The 24330-nt window shown below is 44.0% G+C and overlaps 1 protein-coding gene across 1 annotated transcript in view; it reads left to right on the top strand.

Annotated features, from left to right (window-relative positions):
- The window catches only part of msh4 (mutS homolog 4), an 88524-nt gene that overhangs the window by 11464 nt on the left and 52730 nt on the right, over positions 1-24330 (top strand). The window contains exons 4-11 of the mRNA XM_033027855.1: positions 4192-4302; positions 5586-5701; positions 7262-7435; positions 8326-8498; positions 10251-10318; positions 10599-10673; positions 19670-19734; positions 21792-21961. Of these exons, the coding sequence (XP_032883746.1) occupies positions 4192-4302; positions 5586-5701; positions 7262-7435; positions 8326-8498; positions 10251-10318; positions 10599-10673; positions 19670-19734; positions 21792-21961 (952 nt within the window). The remainder of the gene's footprint in view (positions 1-4191; positions 4303-5585; positions 5702-7261; positions 7436-8325; positions 8499-10250; positions 10319-10598; positions 10674-19669; positions 19735-21791; positions 21962-24330) is intronic.

Genomic DNA, 24330 nt, shown 5'->3' with positions numbered 1-24330 from the left:
GAGATGGGTGGCCTGTGAAAGAGTTCCTATCACTGACTGATGCCGAGTGTATCGTACACAAGTAAAGTACCTGCACGGATTTGTGGTCCTGGATGTATGTGCGAGTTGTTTATTTGACGTTATGGGTATCTCATACCATATAACAGCACAGAACTGGGCACTAAAATTAGAATACTGTTAGAACTCAATATGCGAGACAGTATTTGTGGAGGAAAAAAGTATAAGTTTGTGTTTTGGTTTGAAATCCTACACAAGGACTGAAGGGAATAAAGATTGTCAGTATATAATAGTGCCAGAATCAGGGGGAACAAGGGTGGTGGGAGGTGGAAGGTGACAGGTTTGACTATATAGGGAAGGGATGATAGGCAGAAGGAACCAGGGGGGTTGGAAAAGAAAAGATGAAATAAAACTAGCTGGGCAGGTGAGTGTGTGCGCGCGCGAGGAGAGCACCGGAGGCGTGTGTTATGAGAAATTGAAACATCGATTGTTCATTCCATTGGTTTATAAGCTACCCTGGCAGAATAGGAAATGTGGTTCAGGCCTCTCCTGGCCTTCCTCACCCCGCTATACACATCTGGAATTATTGAACGCTTACAGCACCTTTCGGCCCATTGTGGCCACATAGCTCTCCACCAGAACAACTCTTCCGTTCCATTGCTGGCCTCCATAGTCTTGCGAATTACTCCTCACATTATATTTACACAGTTCTTTCATTAAAGGAGCAATTGATCTTGGTTTCACTACTTCTGCAGTTAATCATCTTAACTGAATCTAATCTGCCTCAGATCTAACTGAATCTAATCTGCCTCTGCCTAATCTTTCTCCTGCACCACCATGGAACTCGGAGAGATCCTGTTGAACACAGTCGGGGAGGACCGAAGGCAAGTCTGGAAGGAGTTGATAGAAAACACCAACATGACCAATAACAGCAGGAAGGCATGGGCCACAATCCGCCACCCCGGTGAAGACCATACCACACCGCCCACGCTCACAACAGTCACAGCAAACTCAGTTGCAGCACAGCTGGTGGCAAACGGTCGTAGCCAAAACCGGCGCAGACCCACAGGAGAATACCGCCGGACAGCGGTAACAGACCGCCTACAACCAGCCAGCGCTCTCACCAAGCCCTTCGACCTAGAAGAACTCGAAGCTGCAATGAGCATGCTGAAACCTGGGAAAGCAGCAGGAATCGACGATGTACTGACGGAAATGATACAGCACCTTGGACCTAAAGCAAAGACCTGGCTCCTAGCAATGCTGAACTCATGCATGGCACAGAAAACAACCCCACCTGTATGGAGAAAGGCCAAGACTGTCGCAATTCCCAAACCTGGAAAGGACCCATCATCCCCAAAGAGCTACAGACCCATTTCCCTCCTCTGCATCACCTACAAGCTCTACGAGAGGCTACTACTCCAACGCCTTATGCCACTTATAGAGCTTACTAAAGATCAAACTGGCTTCCGCCCTGGCCGCTCCTGTGCCGGGCAGCTACTGAACCTCACCCAACACATTGAGGACGGTTTTGAGTGCAAACCCATCACCGGAGCAGCTTTCATAGACCTCACCGCTGCCTACGACACTGTCCAGCGCACCATGATCAGGAAACTTTTTGACATGACTGGTGACCTCGAACTGTGCCAAGTCATCAAAAGCCTTCTCAACAACAGGCGCTTCTTCGTTCAACTAAACGACAAGAAGAGCAAATGGAAAGCCCAAATGAATGGCCTACCACAAGGCAGCGTACTGGCCCCCCTCCTCTTCAACATCTATACCAACGACCAACCACTTCCCCCACAATGCCGCCGCTTCATCTATGCTGATGACCTCTGCATCACCACCCAACAGGAGAACTTCCAGAAGATCGAGTCTGTCCTGGAAAGCGCCCTCCAAGAGATGACAACCTACTACAATAACAACCACCTGAAACCCAACCCATCAAAAACCCAACTATGCAGCTTCCATCTTAAAAATCGAGATGCAGGAAAACAACTGAGCGTCTCATGGGATGGCCACAAACTCTCCAACCACTTCCACCCCGTGTACCTCGGAGTCACACTCGACAGGACACTTTCTTTCAAAACCCACCTTCAGAACACCAAAGCCAAGGTCAACACACGCAACAACATCCTGCGCAAACTGGTAAACGCAAAGTGGGGCGCTGATCCACCAACCATCCGTGCAACTGCCCTAGCCCTGTGCTTCTCCACAGCTGAATACGCGTGCTCAAGCTGGAGCCGCTCCCACCACACCAAACTGGTTGACACAGCCCTCAACGACACCTGCCGCATTATCACGGGATGCATAAAGACAACGCCAGTCCCGTGCCTCTACGCCCTAGCTGGTATTGCCCCCCCCCCCCCCCCATATCAGACGATCCATCGTCGCCCAAGACGAGCAGAGAGCACAGGAGATCGATACCAGGCACCTCCTGCACGGACACACAGCACCTCCACCCCGACTGAAATCCAGAGCCAGTTTCTTGCAGACAGTCCCACCTCTCCAGACAACCAAAGAAACAGCAAGGACCAACATCTGGAAAGATGAATGGAACCAGCTCAACACGTGCCCACGACTGGATGGAGAGAGGAATCACTCCGACTGAATGCCTCGCCAGCGGGCACGACCTCCCATGGCCAACCTGGAAGACCCTCAACAGATTACGAGTGGAGCAGGGGAGGTGCAAAGCACTTATGAAAGCATGGAACTACCAGGCAGAAGACACATGCAGCTGTGGAGCAGTACAGACAATGTCCCACCTACTGGAGTGTGACGACGCCCCCCAGTGCAGCCCCCAGGACCTGGCTGAACCGACCCGACCAGCTGTGACCTGCGCCAGATACTGGCAGAACGACATCTGAGATTGCAACGGACTCGAAGAAAAAAAAATCTGCCTCAACTACTCCCTGTGGTATTAAGTTCCGTATTCTCAGTGGGCTCTGTAAAAATTATTTTCAGTTCCTCATTAGATTCTTTAGGGACTATTTTATATAGACACTTTCGGTCTAAACTGGAGGTAACTGTGATAGTGCTTGCACACATCACTTCCTATAAGGTAAAACCAAGTAGCTCAAGCGACAGTGATACAACACGCCCAGATGAGCTCATTCCTTTCTGTGTTCATTTCGAAAGAAAGAACAATAATGTACCTTCACGAGCCCCAACAGTCCCTGACCACATTATAGTTTCTGAGGCTGACTTCAGAGGATCCACCTTGAGGGTGAACCCATGGAAAGCTTCCAAACTAGATGGTGTACAGTACCTGCCATGTTCTTTAACTGCACCATGGCCATCTTCAAAATTTTCTCTTGACACTACATGCTATACTATTGTATAGTAAGAATTGACTGGATAGCACACATGGCTTTTTGTTGCAATATACAAAATAGGGAAAAACAGTTAAGACTAACATAAGAAAAATAGTTCTTATATAACATGGAATCAGAAATGCACTGCTTACAGATATGAAAGAGGCAGGTCTATTGTGGCCTTTGAGAGAGAAATGGATAAATATACATTGGAGAATCATTTGTGAGACAATGGAGAAAAAACCGGTGTGTTGAACCTGAGGGCTGTTAGGGAGATGAGGGGGTGTGGACATGAGGGGGTGAGTGAATCTTCGAAACATAGAGTTCAGAAACTGACCCCTTCAGCCCTCCACGGCCATGATGCCTACCTATGTTAAACCCATTTACTTGCATTAGGCCTATATTCCTCTCTGTCTTTCCTGTCAGAGTATTCAAATAACTCCTGTGTTTAGTTTAGAGATACAGCGCGGAAACAGGCCCACTGTGTCCACGCCGACCAGCGATCAACCCGCACATTAAAGCTATCCTATAGACGCTAGGGATAATTTACACATACACCAAGTCAATTAACCTGAGAACGTACAAACTCCATACAGAAAAGCACCTGTAGTCGGGATCGAACCTGGGTCTCCGGCACTACAAGCACTGTTAGCTCTATCATCGTGCCGCCCCAAATGGTGCTGTAACCATTCTATCATTCATTGCTATGCTGCTCAAGGATGTGGATCATTTATACATTAAACTTTGGGGTCTTTGCCTATGGATTAAACATATACAAAATAAAGTAAGTATTAAACATTCATACTTTTCAAAACCCAATTGATTTGAATTACTATTACATTGCACAAGAACATGTACATTGCACATTCTGTTTGTGTTACAGGTCATTACAAAACTGCAGATTTTATCTCCTCTTGAAATTATAATGCCAAATACTACTTGTGATAAAGGAGGTGGGACCAAACTGTTTACTCTTGTCACAGAAAACTTTAAAGTAAGCATGATGTAGAACTTCTCAACAATAATTTGGGTCTATGATTTGCATAATGTAATCAATAATAATTGTGTTTTTAATAGTGTTTTTATATTCCTTTGAGATCTCTGTGTTCCTCCATTTCTGACTTTTATATGTTTTTAACTTTCCATCACCTCTGGTAACCATCCTTTCAGCTACCTGGATGTTACCTTCTGGAATTTCCTTCTTTAACTTTTCCATATCTTTCTCTTCCTTTAAGAATGTCCATAAAACCTATAGACTCTCATGTCATGGAGCATTAATGTTGTTGGCTTCCCTCTTACAGCAGCAAGCACCAATATACATTTATAATACCCCTTTAAGTGTGGCTCAAAGAACTCTTCAAAATGTCTGTAACGTTTGGGCTAGTTTGCCTGGCCACTTCATCAATGTAATTAGGCCACATTTATATTTGGAGGGAAAAGTTGGTTTGATTGCACTCGTGCAATAAGGTCATAAGTGATAGGAGCAGAATTAAGCCATTCAGCCCATCAAGTCTACCCAGCCATATAATCATGGCTGATCTATCGCCTAACCCCATTCTCCTGCTTTCTCTCCGTAACCCTGGACACCCGTACTAATCCAGAATCTATCTATCTCTACTTTAAAAATATTAATTGACGGCCTCCACAGCCGTCTGTGGCAAAGAATTCCACAGATTCACCACCATCTGAATAAAGAAATTCCTCCTCATCTCCTTCCTATGCTATGATTATGGTTTGATTGGATGGCATTGTATCTTGGTACATGTGACAATAATAAACCAATGCAATGCAATAGTAAACATAACATTGGCACTTGAACAGAACTGCAAACAGCTTTTGTTTGTGTAAATAAACTGGAAAGTTGGTAAGATTGAGTGGAGATTCCAGAGTTTAAGGCCCAGGCACAGTTGCCAATGGAGGAGCAGTCAAGGTAAAATGATTTGGTGTGAGAATTGGACATAGAAAGATGTCAAAAGGTTGCAGGGTGGGATTATGTTATGGAAGCCGATATCTTGGATATATGATGGAAGATGGCTCCTGGAGGAAAGTTAGACACATGATGATTTATGATTATTTGGAAGTACTTGAAATTAATGCACTGGAGATCTTATGCCGATTATGCACTTAAAATTATATCATAATATGTTTTGCTTCTGTGGAAACAGTGATGCTAAATCTGATGGAAACTTTGTGGGGAAGTACTTGGGATTATGTGAAGAAAGAAATTCATGTATTCTCACGAGTTGTAGCGGAATGTTTTATTTTCTCTTCCCACAGAATGTAGCTCTCAGTACTGTTCAGAGGAAGTACTTTAATGAAACGAAAGGCCTGGAGTACATTGAACAGCTTTGCACGCCCGAATTCAGCACAGTGCTCATGGAAGTTCAGATGAAGTATGGAATTAAGTTTTGTATTTAAATCATCTGAACCTCTGTTCATTTTTTGAACTGCAAAATATTTTTGTTGGAAAAAAACAAATGTTTGTTGCAGCAAAAAAATGATTTTAGTCGCCTTTCACCTTCTATCTGCTTTACAGCAATTAAAGCAAATCTTTTGTCCCTTCACATCTATTGCATCACAGTCCACGTGCAAACCTCACATTTGTCTGTAGGGGTGGCTGGATAATGGGTCCGAGTTTTTCTGGGCATTCTCACAACAGTAGCAGTGCCTTCTCAATCAGCAGCTGATTACTGGTGAATCTGCCTTCTCACTTGCTACTCTGTGAGGAATAACCATGTGGAGGTCATCGCCGTTGTGGCCACCCTGCTTAGCCGTACAGCATGAAAGCAGTCGATCCATTGCATCCACGCTGACCACCAAGCACCCATCCATATCAGTCTAGTCCCATGCCAGCGCAGAGACAAAGTGCTAACTCCAGCTCAACTCTGCCTGTCCCGCTGGGTTAACCGACATCCGTGGACTGACGGGACACCGGCCTGGAGCAGTGGCGGCTCAGGCTTACAGTCAGCGCGGAGAAGAAGCGCTAACTTCACTGCTCCGGGCCAGTGTCCCATCAGTCCAGGCCTGTCTGTTAACCCGGCGAGACAGGCAGAGTTGAGTTGGAGTTAGCCATTCTTCTCCGCGCTGGCTGTAAGCCTGGGCCGCCACTGCTCCGGGCCGGTGTGCCGTTAGTCCAGGGTCACCCCGGACATCTCCGGCTGCCCCCGGACAGGGATGGGAAACTCGGGAGGGGACGGGGACGGTCCAGTAGCAATTCAACAGCGCCTGAAACCCGGGTTCGATCCTGACTACAGATGAAATGCAGGTCTGTATACATGCAGCAGCACAGTTGCCGAGAATGTTTATCGCAAGTGACCTTTGACAAATCCCATGATTCCTTGCGTTTTTCAGAATACCGAACTCGCTTATAAAGTATCATCATCATTGTCACTATCTCAAAATTAACCTCATATTATGCATTTGTGTATCTTTACTGGTGCAGTAAAATGTTCAAATGTGGTTCTCTACGATCTTATTAAACAAAATGTTACATCATTAATAAAGAGATTTTCAGTGTTGAGGAAAACTTTGATCAGACTTCTAAAGGAAGAGAGACAGATGTAAACATGGTCTAGGTAGCTGAAGTCAGGCTGACTTGCATGATTACAAGTGAAATGCACAAGAGGTTAGAATTGGAGGAGCCAAAAGGTGATTGATTGATTGATACTTCATTGTCAGTTGGTACAGTGAGATTATTTGTTTGGATACAGTACAAGTATGCAAGATTCATCACGTAAAGGCCGCTGACAAATTAACAAAATTATTCTTCCCTCTCCCCCACCGTTACCACCCTCCCACCCCCAGTACTTATTTGTTCTCCGCCGCCCCCCCACCACGCCGTTCTCAGCGGCTCCCAACGCCGGGTCCATCTTTTGTTCTCGTCGGCGCATCCTCCACCAACCGCCAGGATTCACGCAGCAGAACTCGGTTGATGATTTTTCTTACTTCTGCAGGTACTATAGTTTGGCAGCAGCTGCAGCCTTGTTGAAGTACGTTGAATTCATACAGAATATGGTTTACGCTCCAAAATCCCTTAAAGTCATCTTCAAAGGAAGCGAACAGACAGCAATGATAGATTCAACTTCTGCACAGCATCTCGAACTGACTATTAACAACAGAGACCCCAGGTACATAGGCATGCAATCTATTTGAAGGATCTGTCTCCATGGTGACAATGAAATAGCTGACATTGAAATATCTTTAACAGGAAGAAATTTGATGGAAAAAGTTAGGTTGTACTTTTGTTCAATATAAATTCATGGAACTTGAGAATGATGTGGCATAAAACAAAAGCATTTGGAACAACACTGGCTTTAAAAAGAATTGTCTGGTGTTTCTCCATACCCTGGATTTACATCACTTCAAGTATTTATGAAATTCCCTTTCAAAACTTACTAATAGTGCTTCCAATTCAATTTCAAATAGTGCAGTTAGCACAATAATTCACTATATAAATTAAGTAAAAAACTGCATACACTGGAAATCTGAAATCAAATCAAAAATGCAAAAAAAAAGCTTTTCACTACCTCACATAACATTAATAAACTAAGCAGTAAATAGACATCATGTGTGGAAAGCGAAACAGTTAACGATTTGGGTAAAAGTCACCTTTAGAATTATGAAACAGATAAAACAGTTAATCTCTCATTGTTTCCTCTTATTTCACAGCATCATTACTTTTAATAACAAATAATCTCTGGTATCCGCTGCATTGAATATCATTTTTTTCTGCTTTTTCCATTTCCTTTTATTAGCTGTTTATCTGTATCACCATCTGTCGCTGCCAAAGCATCTACCTGATAAAACCAACCCAATTGGTTCCTTCCCTCTGCAACAGGATTGCCCTTGAGACTCCAGGAATTGAAAAATAATTTTCAGGATTGGCCTGTAGGCAAAAAAAGAAACAAAAAGAAGATATATAAGCTTGAGAAGCTGACTGGCTTCCTGCTCCTCGCGCTTCATTGCTTTATTATTCATTTCTTTCTAAAGTAAAAAGCTTTGTCATTTTTTGTTGCAGAAATAATCACACGCTCTACGGAGTCCTGAATTACACAAAGACAGCTGGAGGGAGTCGCAGGCTTCGCTCAAATATATTGGAGCCTCTTGTGGACGTTGAGACGATTACCACAAGATTGGACTGCGTCCAAGAATTACTAGAGGATGAGGATCTCTTCTTCAGCCTTCAGTCAGGTCAGCCAGTGTACTGTTTAATTGTTCGAGGCTTGGAATAAACTGTGGGATCTGGCAAGGTCACAGGGTTGCAGACACATTACATGAGAGGAATTTATACCACTTAATATGATACAACTCTGAATATATGATGTTTATTTCAGGAGTTTGATTTTGGGCATACAACCACATCAGCGGTGGTTCACAGGAGTTTTATCAGACTCATACATAGGGCAGGCAACCGAAAGGGTGGGTTTTCAGAGGCATTGTCATGGAGATAGGGAGTCTCCCGGCGAAAACAGCTGGATATCATTGCCTGTGTTGGAGAGAATAAACACAAAACGCTGAAGAAAGACACAACCACCATCTGCATTCCTTCTTACACATTTGGAGGGAATTAACTTAAGAATAAATAATAGACTAGAATTGGAGGTGCAAAGAGCCTGGAAGGTTGCAGTTATTTCTTTGCCGGATGGCAGTGTTTTTCAGGCGGAATTCTGGCACAGCGGCAGAGTTGCTGCCTTATGCCCCTGTCCCACTTAGGAAACCTGAACGGAAACCTCTGGAGACTTTGCACCCCACCCAAGGTTTCCGTGCGGTTCCCGGAGGTTTTTGTCAGTCTCCCTACCTGCTTCCACTACCTGCAACCTCCAGGAACCGCACGGAAACCTTGGGTGGGGTGCAAAGTCTCCAGAGGTTTCCGTTCAGGTTTCCTAAGTGGGACAGGGGCATAACAGCGCTTATAGCACCAGAGACCTGGGTTCGATCCTGACCACGGGTGCTTGTCTGCATGGAGTTTCTACGTTCTCCCCGTGACCTGCGTGGATTTTACCCAAGTTCTTTGGTTTCCACCCACCCACCAAAGACGTACGGGCTTGTAGGTTAATAGGCTTGGTATAATTGTAAATTGCCCCTAGTGTGTAAATGTGCGGGGATCGCTGGCCGGTGCGGACTCGGTGGGCCGAAGGGCCTGTTTCCGTGCTGTCTCTCTAAACTAAACAAAATTGACAAGCAAAGGAAAGGCTGTCTTGGGGGAAAAAATCAATCTAGGAAAAAAAAGAAATTTTCCACGTTACCTCCCTGCAGTAATCAGACACCATTGTCTCTTAAGAATACAGCTTGTCAGTTTCACTAGAGGCGGCCATTGAAATAAACAAACTGTCACTTCTATTGACACGTATAGAGTCATAAAGTCAAACAGCTTTGTGTATCCCTTCGGCCCAACTTGCCCACACTGACCAACCTGCCTCAACTACCTCCCCACGCAGCTCGTTCCATACACCCACCACCCTTTGTGTGAAAAAGCTACCTATGAAATCTTTCTCCCCCTCACCTTAAACCTATGTCCTCTGGTTCTCGATTCCCCTACTCTGGTCAAGAGACTGTGCGTTTAGTGCAAAAGTACCCGATTACATAATGTAACATGCAGCGTTCACTATTTTTTTGCATGCAATAACAAAAATAAACCTATTGCAATTAAAAAAAACTTTTTTGAAAATTCTGCAGAAAAATATCCCCGTTATTGCGAGTGTAATTATAAATGAATCATCTTTTTCCTGGGTAGCCCTTCACCCATTCCTTCTCTCCAGTCCCGGTGAGTTACTCCAGCATTTTGTGTCTACCTTCTCACTACGAAATTGACTATTACAATATTGATATTGTCTTCTCATGATAATGTATTTGTGAGCCATAGATTGATATTATTGTTAAGTTCCATTACTGCATTGTTGAATATATTGTATTATAGCAGTATCCTTATGGCTTTTTCTACAGTAATTTCACGGTTCTTGGACACTGATCACCTCCTGTCTGTCTTGGTGCAAATTCCAAAGCAAGATACCGTAAGTTCCCTGTATTATTTTACTTGATTACTACTTGAGAGATTTCTCTTCTAATGTACATTGTATTAATGAAACCTGCAATTAGATCTTAAATGTTTTGACATTTAATTAACATAAAGCTTTGAAGCACTGACTCTAAAGTAGCAGAGAGTAATATTTTATATTGTTTATGACTTCTGGGAATACTTCTGGATGTATTTGGTATTTTTTAATTTAATTTAATTAAGTATCAGTTTTGCCTAAGTGACATCTATTACAGAGCATCATGTTTATTTCACAGATACAGGCAGCTGAATCCAAGATCACAAACTTAATTTACCTGAAGCATACATTGGAATTGGTGGAGCCACTTCAGGTATGGCATATAACAAATATGAATGTCAAAGTGTTGAGATTAATTTTTAAAAAGCCATTGTTTAGAGATACAGCATGGAAACAGGCTCTTTGGCCCACTGGGTCCATGCCCACCATCAATCACCCATTCACACTATTTCTATGTTATCCCACTATCTCATCCACTCTAAACACAATAGGACAATTTACAGAGGTCAATTAACCGATAAACCCACACGTCTTTGGGATGTGGGAGGAAACCAGAGCACCTGGAAGAAACAGTGAGAACAAGCAAACTCCACGCCGACAGTGCCCGTGGTCAGGATTGAACCCGAGTCACTGCTGGTGTGTGGCAGCAGCTGTCTACCAGCTGTGCCACCATGCCACCCATCTGAGGAAAAGTGTAATGGCTGTATGAAGACTGCTAATGCAAGATCATTTCTGTAGTAATGTGTGGAGTAAGCAGAAAGATTACTCTCACATTCTGCTTGGGTAGAGTCGCCACTCCTGCATCTTTCCCTCAATATTTTTCACTGGTGGTGAGAAGGCTTTTCATAATACATAGTTGGAGTTTCAGTCCCACTGAACATTGTCTTGAGGTGGCTGTGACCATCACATGTCTCTCTCTGGGGTGCATGCCTGCCAAGAAGATCTGGGATGGGGAGTAGTAGTTGATGAAGAGATCCATCCTGGGCAGCTTTGATACAGGGGACACAATGCTCTACCTACAGGATCTTCTCAGGAACAAACTAAAACAAACATTTACTGCAACTGGAATAGTGGTGAACTTGCTGATCAATGCAATGCCTGGAACGTTGGCCTTCCAATTCTAGGAGCTGTCCACAACTAAATGCTGCAGACTGGTTCAACAAGGTGCAAGACTACGTGCAGTGAGAATCACAGGTTCTGCAGAGGCCCTATCATTTCTTTGTTTCGTTAAATTTAGTTTTGAGATACAGCACGGAAACAGGCCCTTCGCTTCATCAAATCCGCACTGACCAGCGATCCCAGCACACTAACGCTATGCTACACACACTAGGGACAGTTTTTACATTTATACTAAGCCAATTAACCTACTAACCTGTACATCTGTGGAGTATGGGAGGAAAACTAAAGATCTCGGAGAAAACCCACGCAAGTCACGGGGAGAATGTGCAAACTCCGTACAGATAAGCACCCTTAGTCAGGATCAAACCCAGGTCTCTGGCACTGAAAGGCAGTAGCTCTACTGCTAGGCCACTGTGCTGCTTTGGATGGGCTTCAAACAAGACTGCATTAAGGCCCAACACTTGTCCCAATCTTTCCTTTCTAGGTTGCACTAGGGGCTTTGTGCATTGTAGCTGGAGTGTGGCGGCGCCTAACGGCAGCGGCTCGTCTGCAGTCCGTCTGTCTTTTTTTAATTTTGTCTCGTTAAATGTATGTTTTTGATTCTAGTTTTTATTATTTTTTAGCTGTGTATATGTGGGGGGTGGGGGAAACCGTTTAATCTCTTCCTTGTACGGGGACCTGATTTTTTCCCTGTCGGGTCTCCGGTGTTGTTGGGCCTAACATCGTGGAGCCGGCAGCGGCCTCCAACCGGAACCAACTTGAGGGCTCCAGTCGCGGAGCCTGCGGACTCGCCATCGCGGAGCTGGCCGACTTCGGAGCGGGAAGAGCTGTGGTGGCGCGCGGCTGCAACCCGACTTTGGAGCTTCGGCCGCAGGCCCTGTGGACAGGAACATCGGGAGCTCGCAGGTCCCTGGTGGGAGACCGACCGCTTTTCGGAGCTCCCGCAACGGCAACTTCTCCCGCTGGAATCACGGGGTTTAAAGGACTCGGAGCGGAGCCTAACATCGCCCGGCGTGGCTTAAACGGCCGCGGGACTTACCATCACCCACCGGGGGCTTTAACATCGTGAGCCCCAGTCGCCTCGACACTGCAGTCGGACTGCTGGACCGCGGGAGAAGAACATAGGGAAAAGAGATAAGACTTTTGCCTTCCATCACAGTGAGGAGGTTTTGGTGATTCACTGTGATGGATGTTTGTGTAAATTGTGTTAAGTCGGGGTCTTGGTTTTTTCTGTAATGTAAAAGACTAGGAATGAAATTTTGTTCAAACCTTGTCTGTTTGAATGACAATAAAAGGTATTCTATTCTATTCTATTCTATTATATTGTTTTTTAAAATTTATTGAACTTTTTTTTGTTTGTTTATTATACTGAATGTATTGACAAACCTCGTGCTGCTGCAAGTAAGAATTGTATTGTTCTGTTTCAATACATATGACAATAAAACATCCATTGCTTTACCCTCAACCATCTCTTTTGTTACCTCAAATAAACAAAGTTCAGTTTGTAAGACATGACTCGCCTTGTACTAAGTTATGGTGATTATCCATTGAAAATCCATGGTTTACTAAATGAAAGGAAATCTTATCCCTGAATCCACCCCATAGCTTCCCTCAGTAGTTGAGCTGCAACAGAGGACAACGTTCGAATACGAGACCATAGAACTTTACTTATCCCAGGAGGGAAATTGATCTGCCAGCAGTCATAAAACACAAGATACATGAAACATGAAATTAAAGTGACGAGCGGAAAGGATTGGGGATGTGCGAAGATTGGGGAGGGGGGGAGTCGGTCTACCCCACGACAGAAGGGGGAAGAGTTGAACAGTTTGATAGCCACAGGGAAGAAGGATCTCCTGTGATGTTCTGTGCTGCATCTTGGTGGAACCAGTCTGTTGCTGAAGGTGCTCCTCAGGTTGGCCAGTGTGTCATGGAGGGGGTGAGCTGAATTGTCCAGGATGCTCCGCAGTTTGGGGAGTATCCTCCCCTCCAAGACCAACCTCCCCGTGAATCCAACTCACCCGCAGGACGGAGCCAGCCTTCCTGATGAGTTTGTTGATGCTGTTGGCATCCGCGGCCTTCGCCCTGATGCCCCAGCACACAACAGCAAAGAAGATGGCACTGGCTACCACCGATTGGTAGAACATCTGCAGCATCTCACTGCAGATGTTGAAGGAGCGGAGCCTTCTCAAAAACTACAGCCGGTTCTGTCCCTTCTTGTACACACTCAATGGCTTTGCTCCAAACCATGGTTTTCTGTCACGTTTCACATTTCTTTGCATTTCTATTTCCCCTCTTTGTTAATTATTTATCATTTGGCTCAGCTACTCTTACACCTTGCGTATAGAGCCCTATATTTAACATGTAAATTTGCCTGTCGCATTGGCTTCCTTTGTTTAAGCGCAGAAGGTTAAGGGGGGGACTTGATAGAGGTCTTTAAAATGATGAGAGGGATAGACAGAGTTGACGTGATCAAGCTTTTCCCTTTGAGAATAGGGAAGATTCAAACAAGAGGACATAACTTCAGAATTAAGGGACAGAAGTTTAGGGGTAACATGAGGGGGAACTTCTTTACTCAGAGAGTGGTAGCGGTGTGGAATAAGCTTCCAGTGGAAGCGGTGGCGGCAGGTTCGTTGGTATCATTTAAAAATAAATTGGATAGGCATATGGATGAGAAGGGAATGGAGGGTTATGGTATGAGTGCAGGCAGGTGGGACTAAGGGAAAAAAGTTGTTCGGTACGGACTTGTAGGGCCGAGATGGCCTGTTTCCGTGCTGTAATTGTTATATGGTTAATGCGGAAAAAGGAGCTTATGTCAGCATCTTGCTCAATGTCAGTGGTTTAAATTCACATCATCCATATCTGACTCCTTTGTCACCTTAAATATATTAGTCCATGATTGCTCCCGGTTGTTTTCTTAAGCATGATTTTTCTATTCATCCAGCTTCTTGAGACTTTAGTCTCACCAAAATGTCATTCCAGCGTTTTCCTGTTGCGTGACCCAAATGACTCATATTTCACGATCTTGATATCTTTCCTGAGAATCCATCAATGTCAGGGCAAAATATTTTCCAACATTCAATCTGAGTCATCAAAACCACACAATGCTCACATTTAAATTGCATACTTCACAATCACTTACTCTGCAAAAATAGTTTGACATATTGTTGATGGGGTATTCAAGATTTCTATCATCTTTTTGCATGAAAAGGTGCTTCCTTATTTCAATACTAAATAACTTTGGTCTTATTTTAAAATCTCTTCATGTTCTCCAGTCCCCCAACATGTGACTTCCACATTTTTACCCCTTGTTTTCAAAGCACTCCATGAGCTTACCACTCGTTTATCCTCCTGCTCTACTCTGTTCACACCCACGACTGTGTGACAGCTCCAATGCCATCTATAAATTTGCCCTTCACACCCCCTGCTGTGGACCTTGCTGGTCCCCCACTCAATATCAATAAGGACTTCAGAAAGGGGGTTGGGAGACTATGTGCCAATTCTCATTGGTGTGTCGGTTGTGGAGAGAGTTACCAACTTCAAATATCTGGCCGTTAACATCTCAGATGACCAGTCCTGGGCCCAGCAGCTGAGGTAATCGCAAAGAAGGAGCGGCAGCACTTCTGCCATCTTGGACGTTTAAAGAGATTCGACCTTTCACTGAATACTCTTATCAAACTTACTACAGATGCACTATAGAAGGTATCCAGACAGATTGCTTCATGGCCTGGAACAGCAATTCCAGTGCAAAGAGGAGGCTGCAGAGAGTAGACTCGGCATGGTCCACCACAGGCACATTCATCAGAAGCATCTACATAAGGCACTGCCTTAAGATCTATCATCAAGCTTCCCTGCTATCTGAGCCGTGCCCTCTTCTCGCTGCTACCATTGGGAAGGAGGTACAGAAGCCTGAAGATAGACACAAAATACTGGAGTGGGTTGTCACGGTGACGCAGCAGTAGAGTTGCTGCCTTACAGCGAATGCAGCGCCGGAGACCCGGGTTCCATCCCAACTATGGGTGCTGTCTTTATGGAATTTGTACTTTCTCCCCCTGACCTGTGTGGGTTTTCTGCGAGATCTTCGGTTTCCACCCACACTCCAAGGACGTTAATTGGCTTGGTAAATGTCACCATTGTCCCCAGTTGGATAGTGTTAACGTGCGGGGATCGCTGGTCGGCGCGGACCCAGTTGGCCGAAGGGCCTGTTTCCCGGCTATATCTCTAAACTAAACTAAAGTAAAACTCCGTGGGACAGGCAGCATCTCTGGAGGGAAGGAATGGGTGACGTTTCGGGTCGGGACCCTTCTTCAGACCCGAAACATCACCCATTCCTTCTCTCCAGAGATTCTGCCTGTCCCGCTGAGTTACTCCTGCTTTTTGTGCCTATCTTTGGTTAACCATTACATTCTTGAACCAACCTGCACAACACTAATCCTATCTCAGCAACGGAACATTGCGGACCTCCTCTTGCACTATTGTGCACTTATTTTCTACTTGTACTTTTGCACTGATATCTTGCTATTGCACAGTATTTTTCTTTTTGCTGTCTAGAATAATTTATGTATAGTTTATGTTTCATGTGTTTTCACTGAATAGTTATAACTCAATTTAGATTCAGAACTAGAAAACCTCTTAAAAACTATCTTGTGTATTGTCTATTGAACCTTTATTAAACAATGTAACATACAGCCTTTGGCATTTTTAACTTGCACAAACAAAGATAAACGTATACTATTAAAAAATCCTTTCTTTTTGAAAATCCTGTGGAAAAATTAATGTTGTTATGGAAGGTCATGTTTAACTAATCTTCTTGAATTTTTTGAAGATGTTACTCGGGAAATTGATGAGGGTAAAGCAGTGGATGTTGTGTATATGGACTTCAGTAAGGCCTTTGACAAGGTTCCTCATGGAAGGTTGGTTAAGAAGGTTCAATGGTTGGGTATTAATGGTGGAGTAGCAAGATGGATTCAACAGTGGCTGAATGGGAGATGCCAGAGAGTAATGGTGGATGGTTGTTTGTCAGGTTGGAGGCCAGTGACGAGTGGGGTGCCACAGGGATCTGTGTTGGGTCCACTGTTGTTTGTCATGTACATCAATGATCTGGACGATGGTGTGGTAAATTGGATTAGTAAGTATGCAGATGATACTAAGATAGGTGGGGTTGCGGGTAATGAAGAAGAGTTTCAAAGTCTACAGAGAGATTTATGCCAGTTGGAAGAGTGGGCTGAAAGATGGCAGATGGAGTTTAATGCTGATAAGTGTGAGGTGCTACATCTTGGCAGGACAAATCAAAATAGGACGTACATGGTAAATGGTAGGGAATTGAAGAATGTAGGTGAACAGAGGGATCTGGGAATAACTGTGCACAGTTCCATGAAAGTGGAATCTCATGTAGATAGGGTGGTAAAGAAAGCTTTTGGTGTGCTGGCCTTTATAAATCAGAGCATTGAGTATAGAAGTTGGGATGTAATGTTAAAATTGTACAAGGCATTGGTGAGGCCAATTCTGGAGTATGGTGTACAATTTTGGTCGCCTAATTATAGGAAGGATGTCAACAAAATAGAGAGAGTACAGAGGAGATTTACTAGAATGTTGCCTGGGTTTCAGCAACTAAGTTACAGAGAAAGGTTGAACAAGTTAGGGCTTTATTCTTTGGAGCGCAGAAGGTTAAGGGGGGACTTGATAGAGGTTTTTAAAATGATGAGAGGGATAGACAGAGTTGACGTGGAAAAGCTTTTCCCACTGAGAGTAGGGAAGATTCAAACAAGGGGACATGACTTGAGAATTAAGGGACTGAAGTTTAGGGGTAACATGAGGGGGAACTTCTTTACTCAGAGAGTGGTAGCTGTGTGGAATGAGCTTCCAGTGAAGGTGGTGGAGGCAGGTTCGTTTTTATCATTTAAAAATAAATTGGATAGTTATATGGATGGGAAAGGAATGGAGGGTTATGGTCTGAGCGCAGGTATATGGGACTAGGGGAGATTATGTGTTCGGCACGGACTAGAGGGGTCGAGATGGCCTGTTTCCGTGCTGTAATTGTTATATGGTTATATGGTTATATGGTTACTGTGAGTCTGAAACTTTCTTACTCTTAACTCCCTTATTCCCATTGACACAACTGTTGTTAAAACACGATTTAAGATAAGGTGAGGTTCCTTAGAAATGCTACCACCACGTTGTGGTACAACTTAATGCACCTGTGCTTCACTGTACTTTATCTCTGTAATTCCATTAAAAAAACATTCTACAATTTCTGTACTGCTCAAAGTTCTTGAAAATGCCATAATAGGTAATGAATTTCAGACACCAGATAGGGGTAGGACATACAGCAAATTGTAAACCACTTAAAAGACACTTAGCTGGGAAATAGATTATAAAAGTTGGGATGTTATGATACAAGTTTACAAAACATTGGTTAGAAAGCATTTGGAATATTGTGTGCATTTGTGGTCGCCACATGCTGGGAAGTAAATGACTGCGCTGTAGAGAATGCAGAGGAGATTCACTAGGATGTTTCCTGGAATGGAAGACTGGATCGGTTGGGCTTGTTTACTCTTGGGAGAAGGAGACTGAGGGGCGACCTGATGGCGGTAAAGATTTTGCGAAGCATAGATATGTAGATAGTCAAAATCTTTTTCCCATGGTAGCGATGTCAAAAAATAAGAGGGCATAGGTTTATGTGGGAGGAAGGAGTTCAAAAGAGATCTGAAAGGTAAGTTTTTACACAGGGAGTCATTGATATCTGGAATGTACTGCCAGATGAGGTGGTGCAATCTGCTACAATTGGTTTGTATAAGAGGTATTTAAATAGTCAAGGTTATGAATGTTACAACCCTAACGCTGGCAATTGTGATAAGGGTAGATGGGGAAAGGATCAACAAAGTTGTGGTGGTGAATGTCTCTGACTATGACAGGTGACATCTGGGCCTTCAGCACACTGGCAACGATGCTCTGGAATTACCTCCATAAAACTCTCATCATTCTTTATCATGTTGACTTGGCTTTAACTCATCTGTCCCCAAAATGTTATTCTAAGTCAAATTGTATTAGTTATTCTCCTTTGAAGCAATTAGTGCCTTTTTTTGCCATATACCAGATCCCCAAACATGTTAAGTGCCATTTTAAACTACGGGACAGATAGCCAGCATTAGACGAAAGGTGAAAAAGCACAATGAGAGTGGCGAGGGAATGTCCTTACTCTTGAAATTATGTCATATCCATGAAATATTCTTCACCAATACAGACTACAGATGCTCCATGCAAAGCATCCTGTCCAGCTTGGTGTAGCAACTGCTTTGCCCATAATCAAACAAAATTGCAGAGAGTTATAAATGAAACCCAGTCCATCACGCAACCAACCTCCCCCACATTAACTCCATCTATATTTCATGCTGCTTCGAAAAAACAGTGGAGGACCATTCTCACCCTGATTATTCCCTCGTCTCCCCTCTCCTGTCAGCCAGACACAAACGCTTGAAAGCATGTACCACCAGATTCCAGAACAGTTTCTTCCCTGCTGTTATCAGACTACTGCATTGTCCTTACATAAACTAGGGTGTAGTCCTGATCTTCCAACCCACCTAATTGCAACCCTTGCACTTTTAATAATCTGCACCATCTCTGCAACTACAACACTATATTCTGCATTTCATTGATTGATTGAAAGATACAGCATGGAAACAGACCCATCGAGTGCATGTTGAATCGATCACCCATTCACACTAGTTCAATGTTATCTCACATTTGCATCCACTCCCAACACACTAGTGGCAAATTACAGAGGGCTAATTAACCGACAAACCTTCGAGATGTGGGAGAAAACTGGAGCACCATGCAGCACAGGACGAACATGCAAACTCCACACAAATAGCACTCAAGGACAGGATCAAACCTGGTTCATTGGCTCCGTGAGGCAGCAGCATTATCAGTTGTGTCACTGCGCCACCGTATTCTTATTTATTTTCTCTTTTGCAGTATCTGAAGTACTCCTGCATGACATGATTTGCCTGTCTGTAGTTTTTGTCCGTATCTCGTAGCCATAATAAATTGATAACAACACCAGAATAGCAATAGCTCGGGATGTGGGTATATTCATGCCAGAAACATGACAGATGTTGGGAACAAGGGGAAGAAATTAACATTTTTGAGGATTGCATAATCATAATTTTCTGGCAATACGTTCTTGTTTTTCAGGAAATTCTGAAAAGCTGCAAAACACCACTCCTGAAGGCTTATTGCAGTTCACTTGGAGATAGCAGGTAATTACAGTATAGTGAGCGTTGGTGAACTTGGCACATTGTCTAATACCCCCCTTCAACTGTGCAATATCTGTAAAAGCTGCACATATGTATTGTCTCATAAGTACACCTGAAACACTAGAATAACCAGAGATCTTCACACTGCACTCGATCCCACCTCCTTCGACGACCGACAATTGGGAAGCCTGCATTGTATTCATTTAGTGTTGTATTGTAAAGGGCCTGTCCCACCAGCATGCGATTGCATGTGCGTCTAGCGCGACCAAACGTGGTCGCTTGAGCCGTACGGCCTCGCGGGGCCGGTCCCACTTCGATCGCTGGAGCCGTATGGAGTTGTGCAGGGCTGGTCCCGACATCGCACAGGGCTCCGAAAAATTGACACTGTCCAAAAATTCTGTGCGGCAATGGCCTGTCGGCCCGCAGCCGCATTGAGGCCGTACGCAGCACCTCGACGGGTGTACGCTGCGTCTCGACGCTGTGGCGTTGCGCAATGACGTCACCGCCTGGTGTGCCGTTGCGTGATGACGTAACCACCCGACGCCGTGCGACGTCCAAATTCAGTCGGCCCGCCTCCTGCCCAGCTGATTGGTGAGTATGATGTCGGGACCAGCCCCGCACTACTCCAGACGGCTCCGCGGTTGGAAGTAGGACCGGCCCCGCGAGGCTGTACGCCTCAAGCCACCACGTTTGGTCGCGCTAGATGCATGCAATCGCATGCTGGTGGGACAGGCCCTTTAGAATACAACATTTAATTTCACTTTACTCCAGGTACTCAAAATATTTTACTGACCAAAGTAGATTGGTCTCCCCCTTGCCCTTAAACTCTTCATGTTAACAGAGTTCAATATCTTAGGCAGGCAAAAATGCTGGAGAAACTCAGCGGGTGAGGCAGTATCTATGGAGCGAAGGAATAGGTGACGTTTCGGGTCGAAACCCTTCTTCAGAGTTAAATATCTTGGTTGGTTTCTATCATTTTCAATCCATTTTTCTACAAATATTTCAATTCCTTTTTGAAAGTTGCTATTGCACCTGCTTCCATGAGCATTCCTGTTTACAACTCATTGGGAAGAAGGGAATTGCATTTATAGAGCACCTTTCATGGCCTCAGAAGATCACAAAACACTTCTTATCCATGAGCAAATTTTTAAAATATGCTCACCATGTTAATGGGGAAAGATGGCAGTCAATTTATACATAGCAGACTTCCACACAAGGCATGGTGATACTGACCAGGTAACCTGTTTTTTTGATGATTTTAAAAATATGATTTTTACATCAGGTTGTTTTCTCAGATACATTATTTGTATGTTCATACGTTCTAGGAACAAAATTAGGTCATTGGGCCCATCGAGTCTACTCCACCATTCAATCATGGCTAATCTATCTTTCCCTCTCAACTCTATTCTCCTGCTTTCACCCCGTAATGCCTATCACCCATACTAATCAATAAAGGGGTGCTCAGTGGATAAGTCAGCATCTGTTTTTATTTTAGATTTCCAGCATCTGCATTCTTTTGCTTATCATTTATCTTCCTTGGATCTCTGGCTATCAGTTTCAAGCAATGTATCCTTATTTAATGACAATAAATGTGAACTTCTCCGTTAAAACTTCTTTGCTCTGAGGAGAACAAACCCTGCACTCACAATCACTAAACAAAGTTGTAGTCTGACTTCCTTTGCAGTGTAGATGAGGTCCATGCATCCTTCCTGGGATCCTGGGCACAGTGCCTCAGATACAAATCAACATGTGGTTAATATATGTAGGAAGGAACTGCAGATGCTGGTTTACTACAAAGATATACACAAAATGCTGGTGTCATTCAGCAGGTCAAGCAGCATCACTGGAGATAAAGAATAGGCGACGTTTCAGGTCTTGACCCGAAACGTCACGTATCCTTCAGATATGCTGCCTGACCTGCTGAGTTACTCCAGCATTTTGTGTCTATGTAGTTAATATGCATGGTGTGTTTGCCCCTAGATTCACTGAGCGATAAACTAATTCCTAACAGCACGTTGAATAATTCATTGTGTTAGCTATTTTTGTATTAAAAATTGTAGATTCGGCCTTATTCTGGAAGAAATCAAGACCGTTATCAATGATGACACCAGGTACATTAAAGGCTGCTTGAACATGAGGACACAGAAATGCTATGCTGTCAGGCCAAACATCAACGAGTTCCTTGATATTGCTCGACGCACTTACGCCGAGATAGTAGACGATGTAGCAGGTACCATTTCCATCATTGTTTTGAATGGTCAATGAAGATGAAACATTTGCAAAAGGCTGCCATTAAAAAGTGTGATGTTTTTGCTTAATACTCAGCACTGGACAGTTCAAATTTCCACAAAAGGTTATTGTAAAACACATATGTTAAATTCTGTGGAAACCAACAAAATTGATAATGAAATTAACCATTGTTTTCACATTAGTATGTATTTCCACTGTACTCAGAGACGTGAATTGGCCAAGATTGACTGGCAATTAATTCTAAAAGGGTTGACGGTGGATATGCAATGGAAGACATTTAAAGACTGCATGGATGAACTACAAAAATTGTTCATCCCAGTTTGGCAAAAGAATAAATCAGGGAAGGTAGTGCATCCGTGGATAACATGGGAAATCAGGGATAGTATTAAAGCGAAGGATGATGCGCACAAATTAGCCAGAAAAAGCAGCATACCGGAGGACTGGGAGAAATTCAGAGACCAGCAGAGGAGGACAAAGGGCTTAATTAGGAAAGGAAAAATAGATTATGAAAGAAAACTGGCAGGGAACATAAAAACTGACTGCAAAAGTTTTTATAGATATGTGAAAAGAAAGATTAGTTAAAACAAATGTAGGTCCCTTGCAGTCAGAAACAGGTGAGTTGATCATGGGGAACAAGGATATGGCGGACCAATTGAATAACTACTTTGGTTCCGTCTTCACTAAGGAAGATATAAATAATCTGCCGGAAATAGCAGGGGACCGCGGGTCAAAGGAGTTGGAGGAATTGAGTGAAATCCAGGTTAGCCGGGAAGTGGTGTTGGGTAAATTGAATGGATTAAAGGCCGATAAATCCCCAGGGCCAGATAGGCTGCATCCCAGAGTACTTAAGGAAGTAGCTCCAGAAATAGTGGATGCATTAGTAATAATCTTTCAAAACTCTTTAGATTCTGGAGTAGTTCCTGAGGATTGGCGGGTAGCAAACGTAACCCCACTTTTTAAGAAGGGGGGGAGAGAGAAAATGGGGAATTACAGACCAGTTAGTCTAACATCGGTAGTGGGGAAACTGCTAGAGTCAGTTATTAAAGATGGGATAGCAGCACATTTGGAAAGTGGTGAAATCATTGGACAAAGTCAGCATGGATTTACAAAAGGTAAATCATGTCTGACGAATCTTATAGAATTTTTCGAGGATGTAACTAGTAACGTGGATAGGGGAGAACCAGTGGATGTGGTGTATCTGGACTTCCAGAAGGCTTTCGACAAGGTCCCACATAAGAGATTAGTTTACAAACTTAAAGCACACGGCATTGGGGGTTCAGTATTGATGTGGATAGAGAACTGGCTGGCAAACAGGAAGCAAAGAGTAGGAGTAAACGGGTCCTTTTCACAATGGCAGGCAGTGACTAGTGGGGTACCGCAAGGCTCAGTGCTGGGACCCCAGCTATTTACAATATATATTAATGATCTGGATGAGGGAATTGAAGGCAATATCTCCAAGTTTGCGGATGACACTAAGCTGGGGGGCAGTGTTAGCTGTGAGGGGGATGCTAGGAGACTGCAAGGTGACTTGGATAGGCTGGGTGAGTGGGCAAATGTTTGGCAGATGCAGTATAATGTGGATGAATGTGAGATCCATTTTGGTGGCAAAAACAGGAAAGCAGACTATTATCTAAATGGTGGCCGACTAGGAAAAGGGGAGATGCAGCGAGACCTGGGTGTCATGGTACACCAGTCATTGAAAGTAGGCATGCAGGTGCAGCAGGCAGTGAAGAAAGCGAATGGTATGTTAGCTTTCATAGCAAAAGGATTTGAGTATAGGAGCAGGGAGGTTCTACTGCAGTTGTACAGGGTCTTGGTGAGACCACACCTGGAGTATTGCGTACAGTTTTGGTCTCCAAATCTGAGGAAGGACATTATTGCCATAGAGGGAGTGCAGAGAAGGTTCACCAGACTGATTCCTGGGATGTCAGGACTGTCTTATGAAGAAAGACTGGATAGACTTGGTTTATACTCTCTAGAATTTAGGAGATTGAGAGGGGATCTTATAGAAACTTACAAAATTCTTAAGGGGTTGGACAGGCTAGAAGCAGGAAGATTGCTCCCGATGTTGGGGAAGTCCAGGACAAGGGGTCACAGCTTAAGGATAAGGGGGAAATCCTTTAAAACCGAGATGAGAAGAACTTTTTTCACACAGAGAGTGGTGAATCTCTGGAACTCTCTGCCACAGAGGGTAGTCGAGGCCAGTTCATTGGCTATATTTAAGAGGGAGTTAGATGTGGCCCTTGTGGCTAAGGGGATCAGAGGGTATGGAGAGAAGGCAGGTACGGGATACTGAGTTGGATGATCAGCCATGATCATATTGAATGGCGGTGCAGGCTCCAAGGGCCG

The sequence above is a fragment of the Amblyraja radiata genome, chromosome 10, assembly GCF_010909765.2.
Source record: "Amblyraja radiata isolate CabotCenter1 chromosome 10, sAmbRad1.1.pri, whole genome shotgun sequence".
NCBI lineage: Eukaryota > Metazoa > Chordata > Chondrichthyes > Rajiformes > Rajidae > Amblyraja > Amblyraja radiata.
Note: the sequence above shows the minus strand (reverse complement) of the source record. Positions and strands in the feature narration are given on the sequence as shown.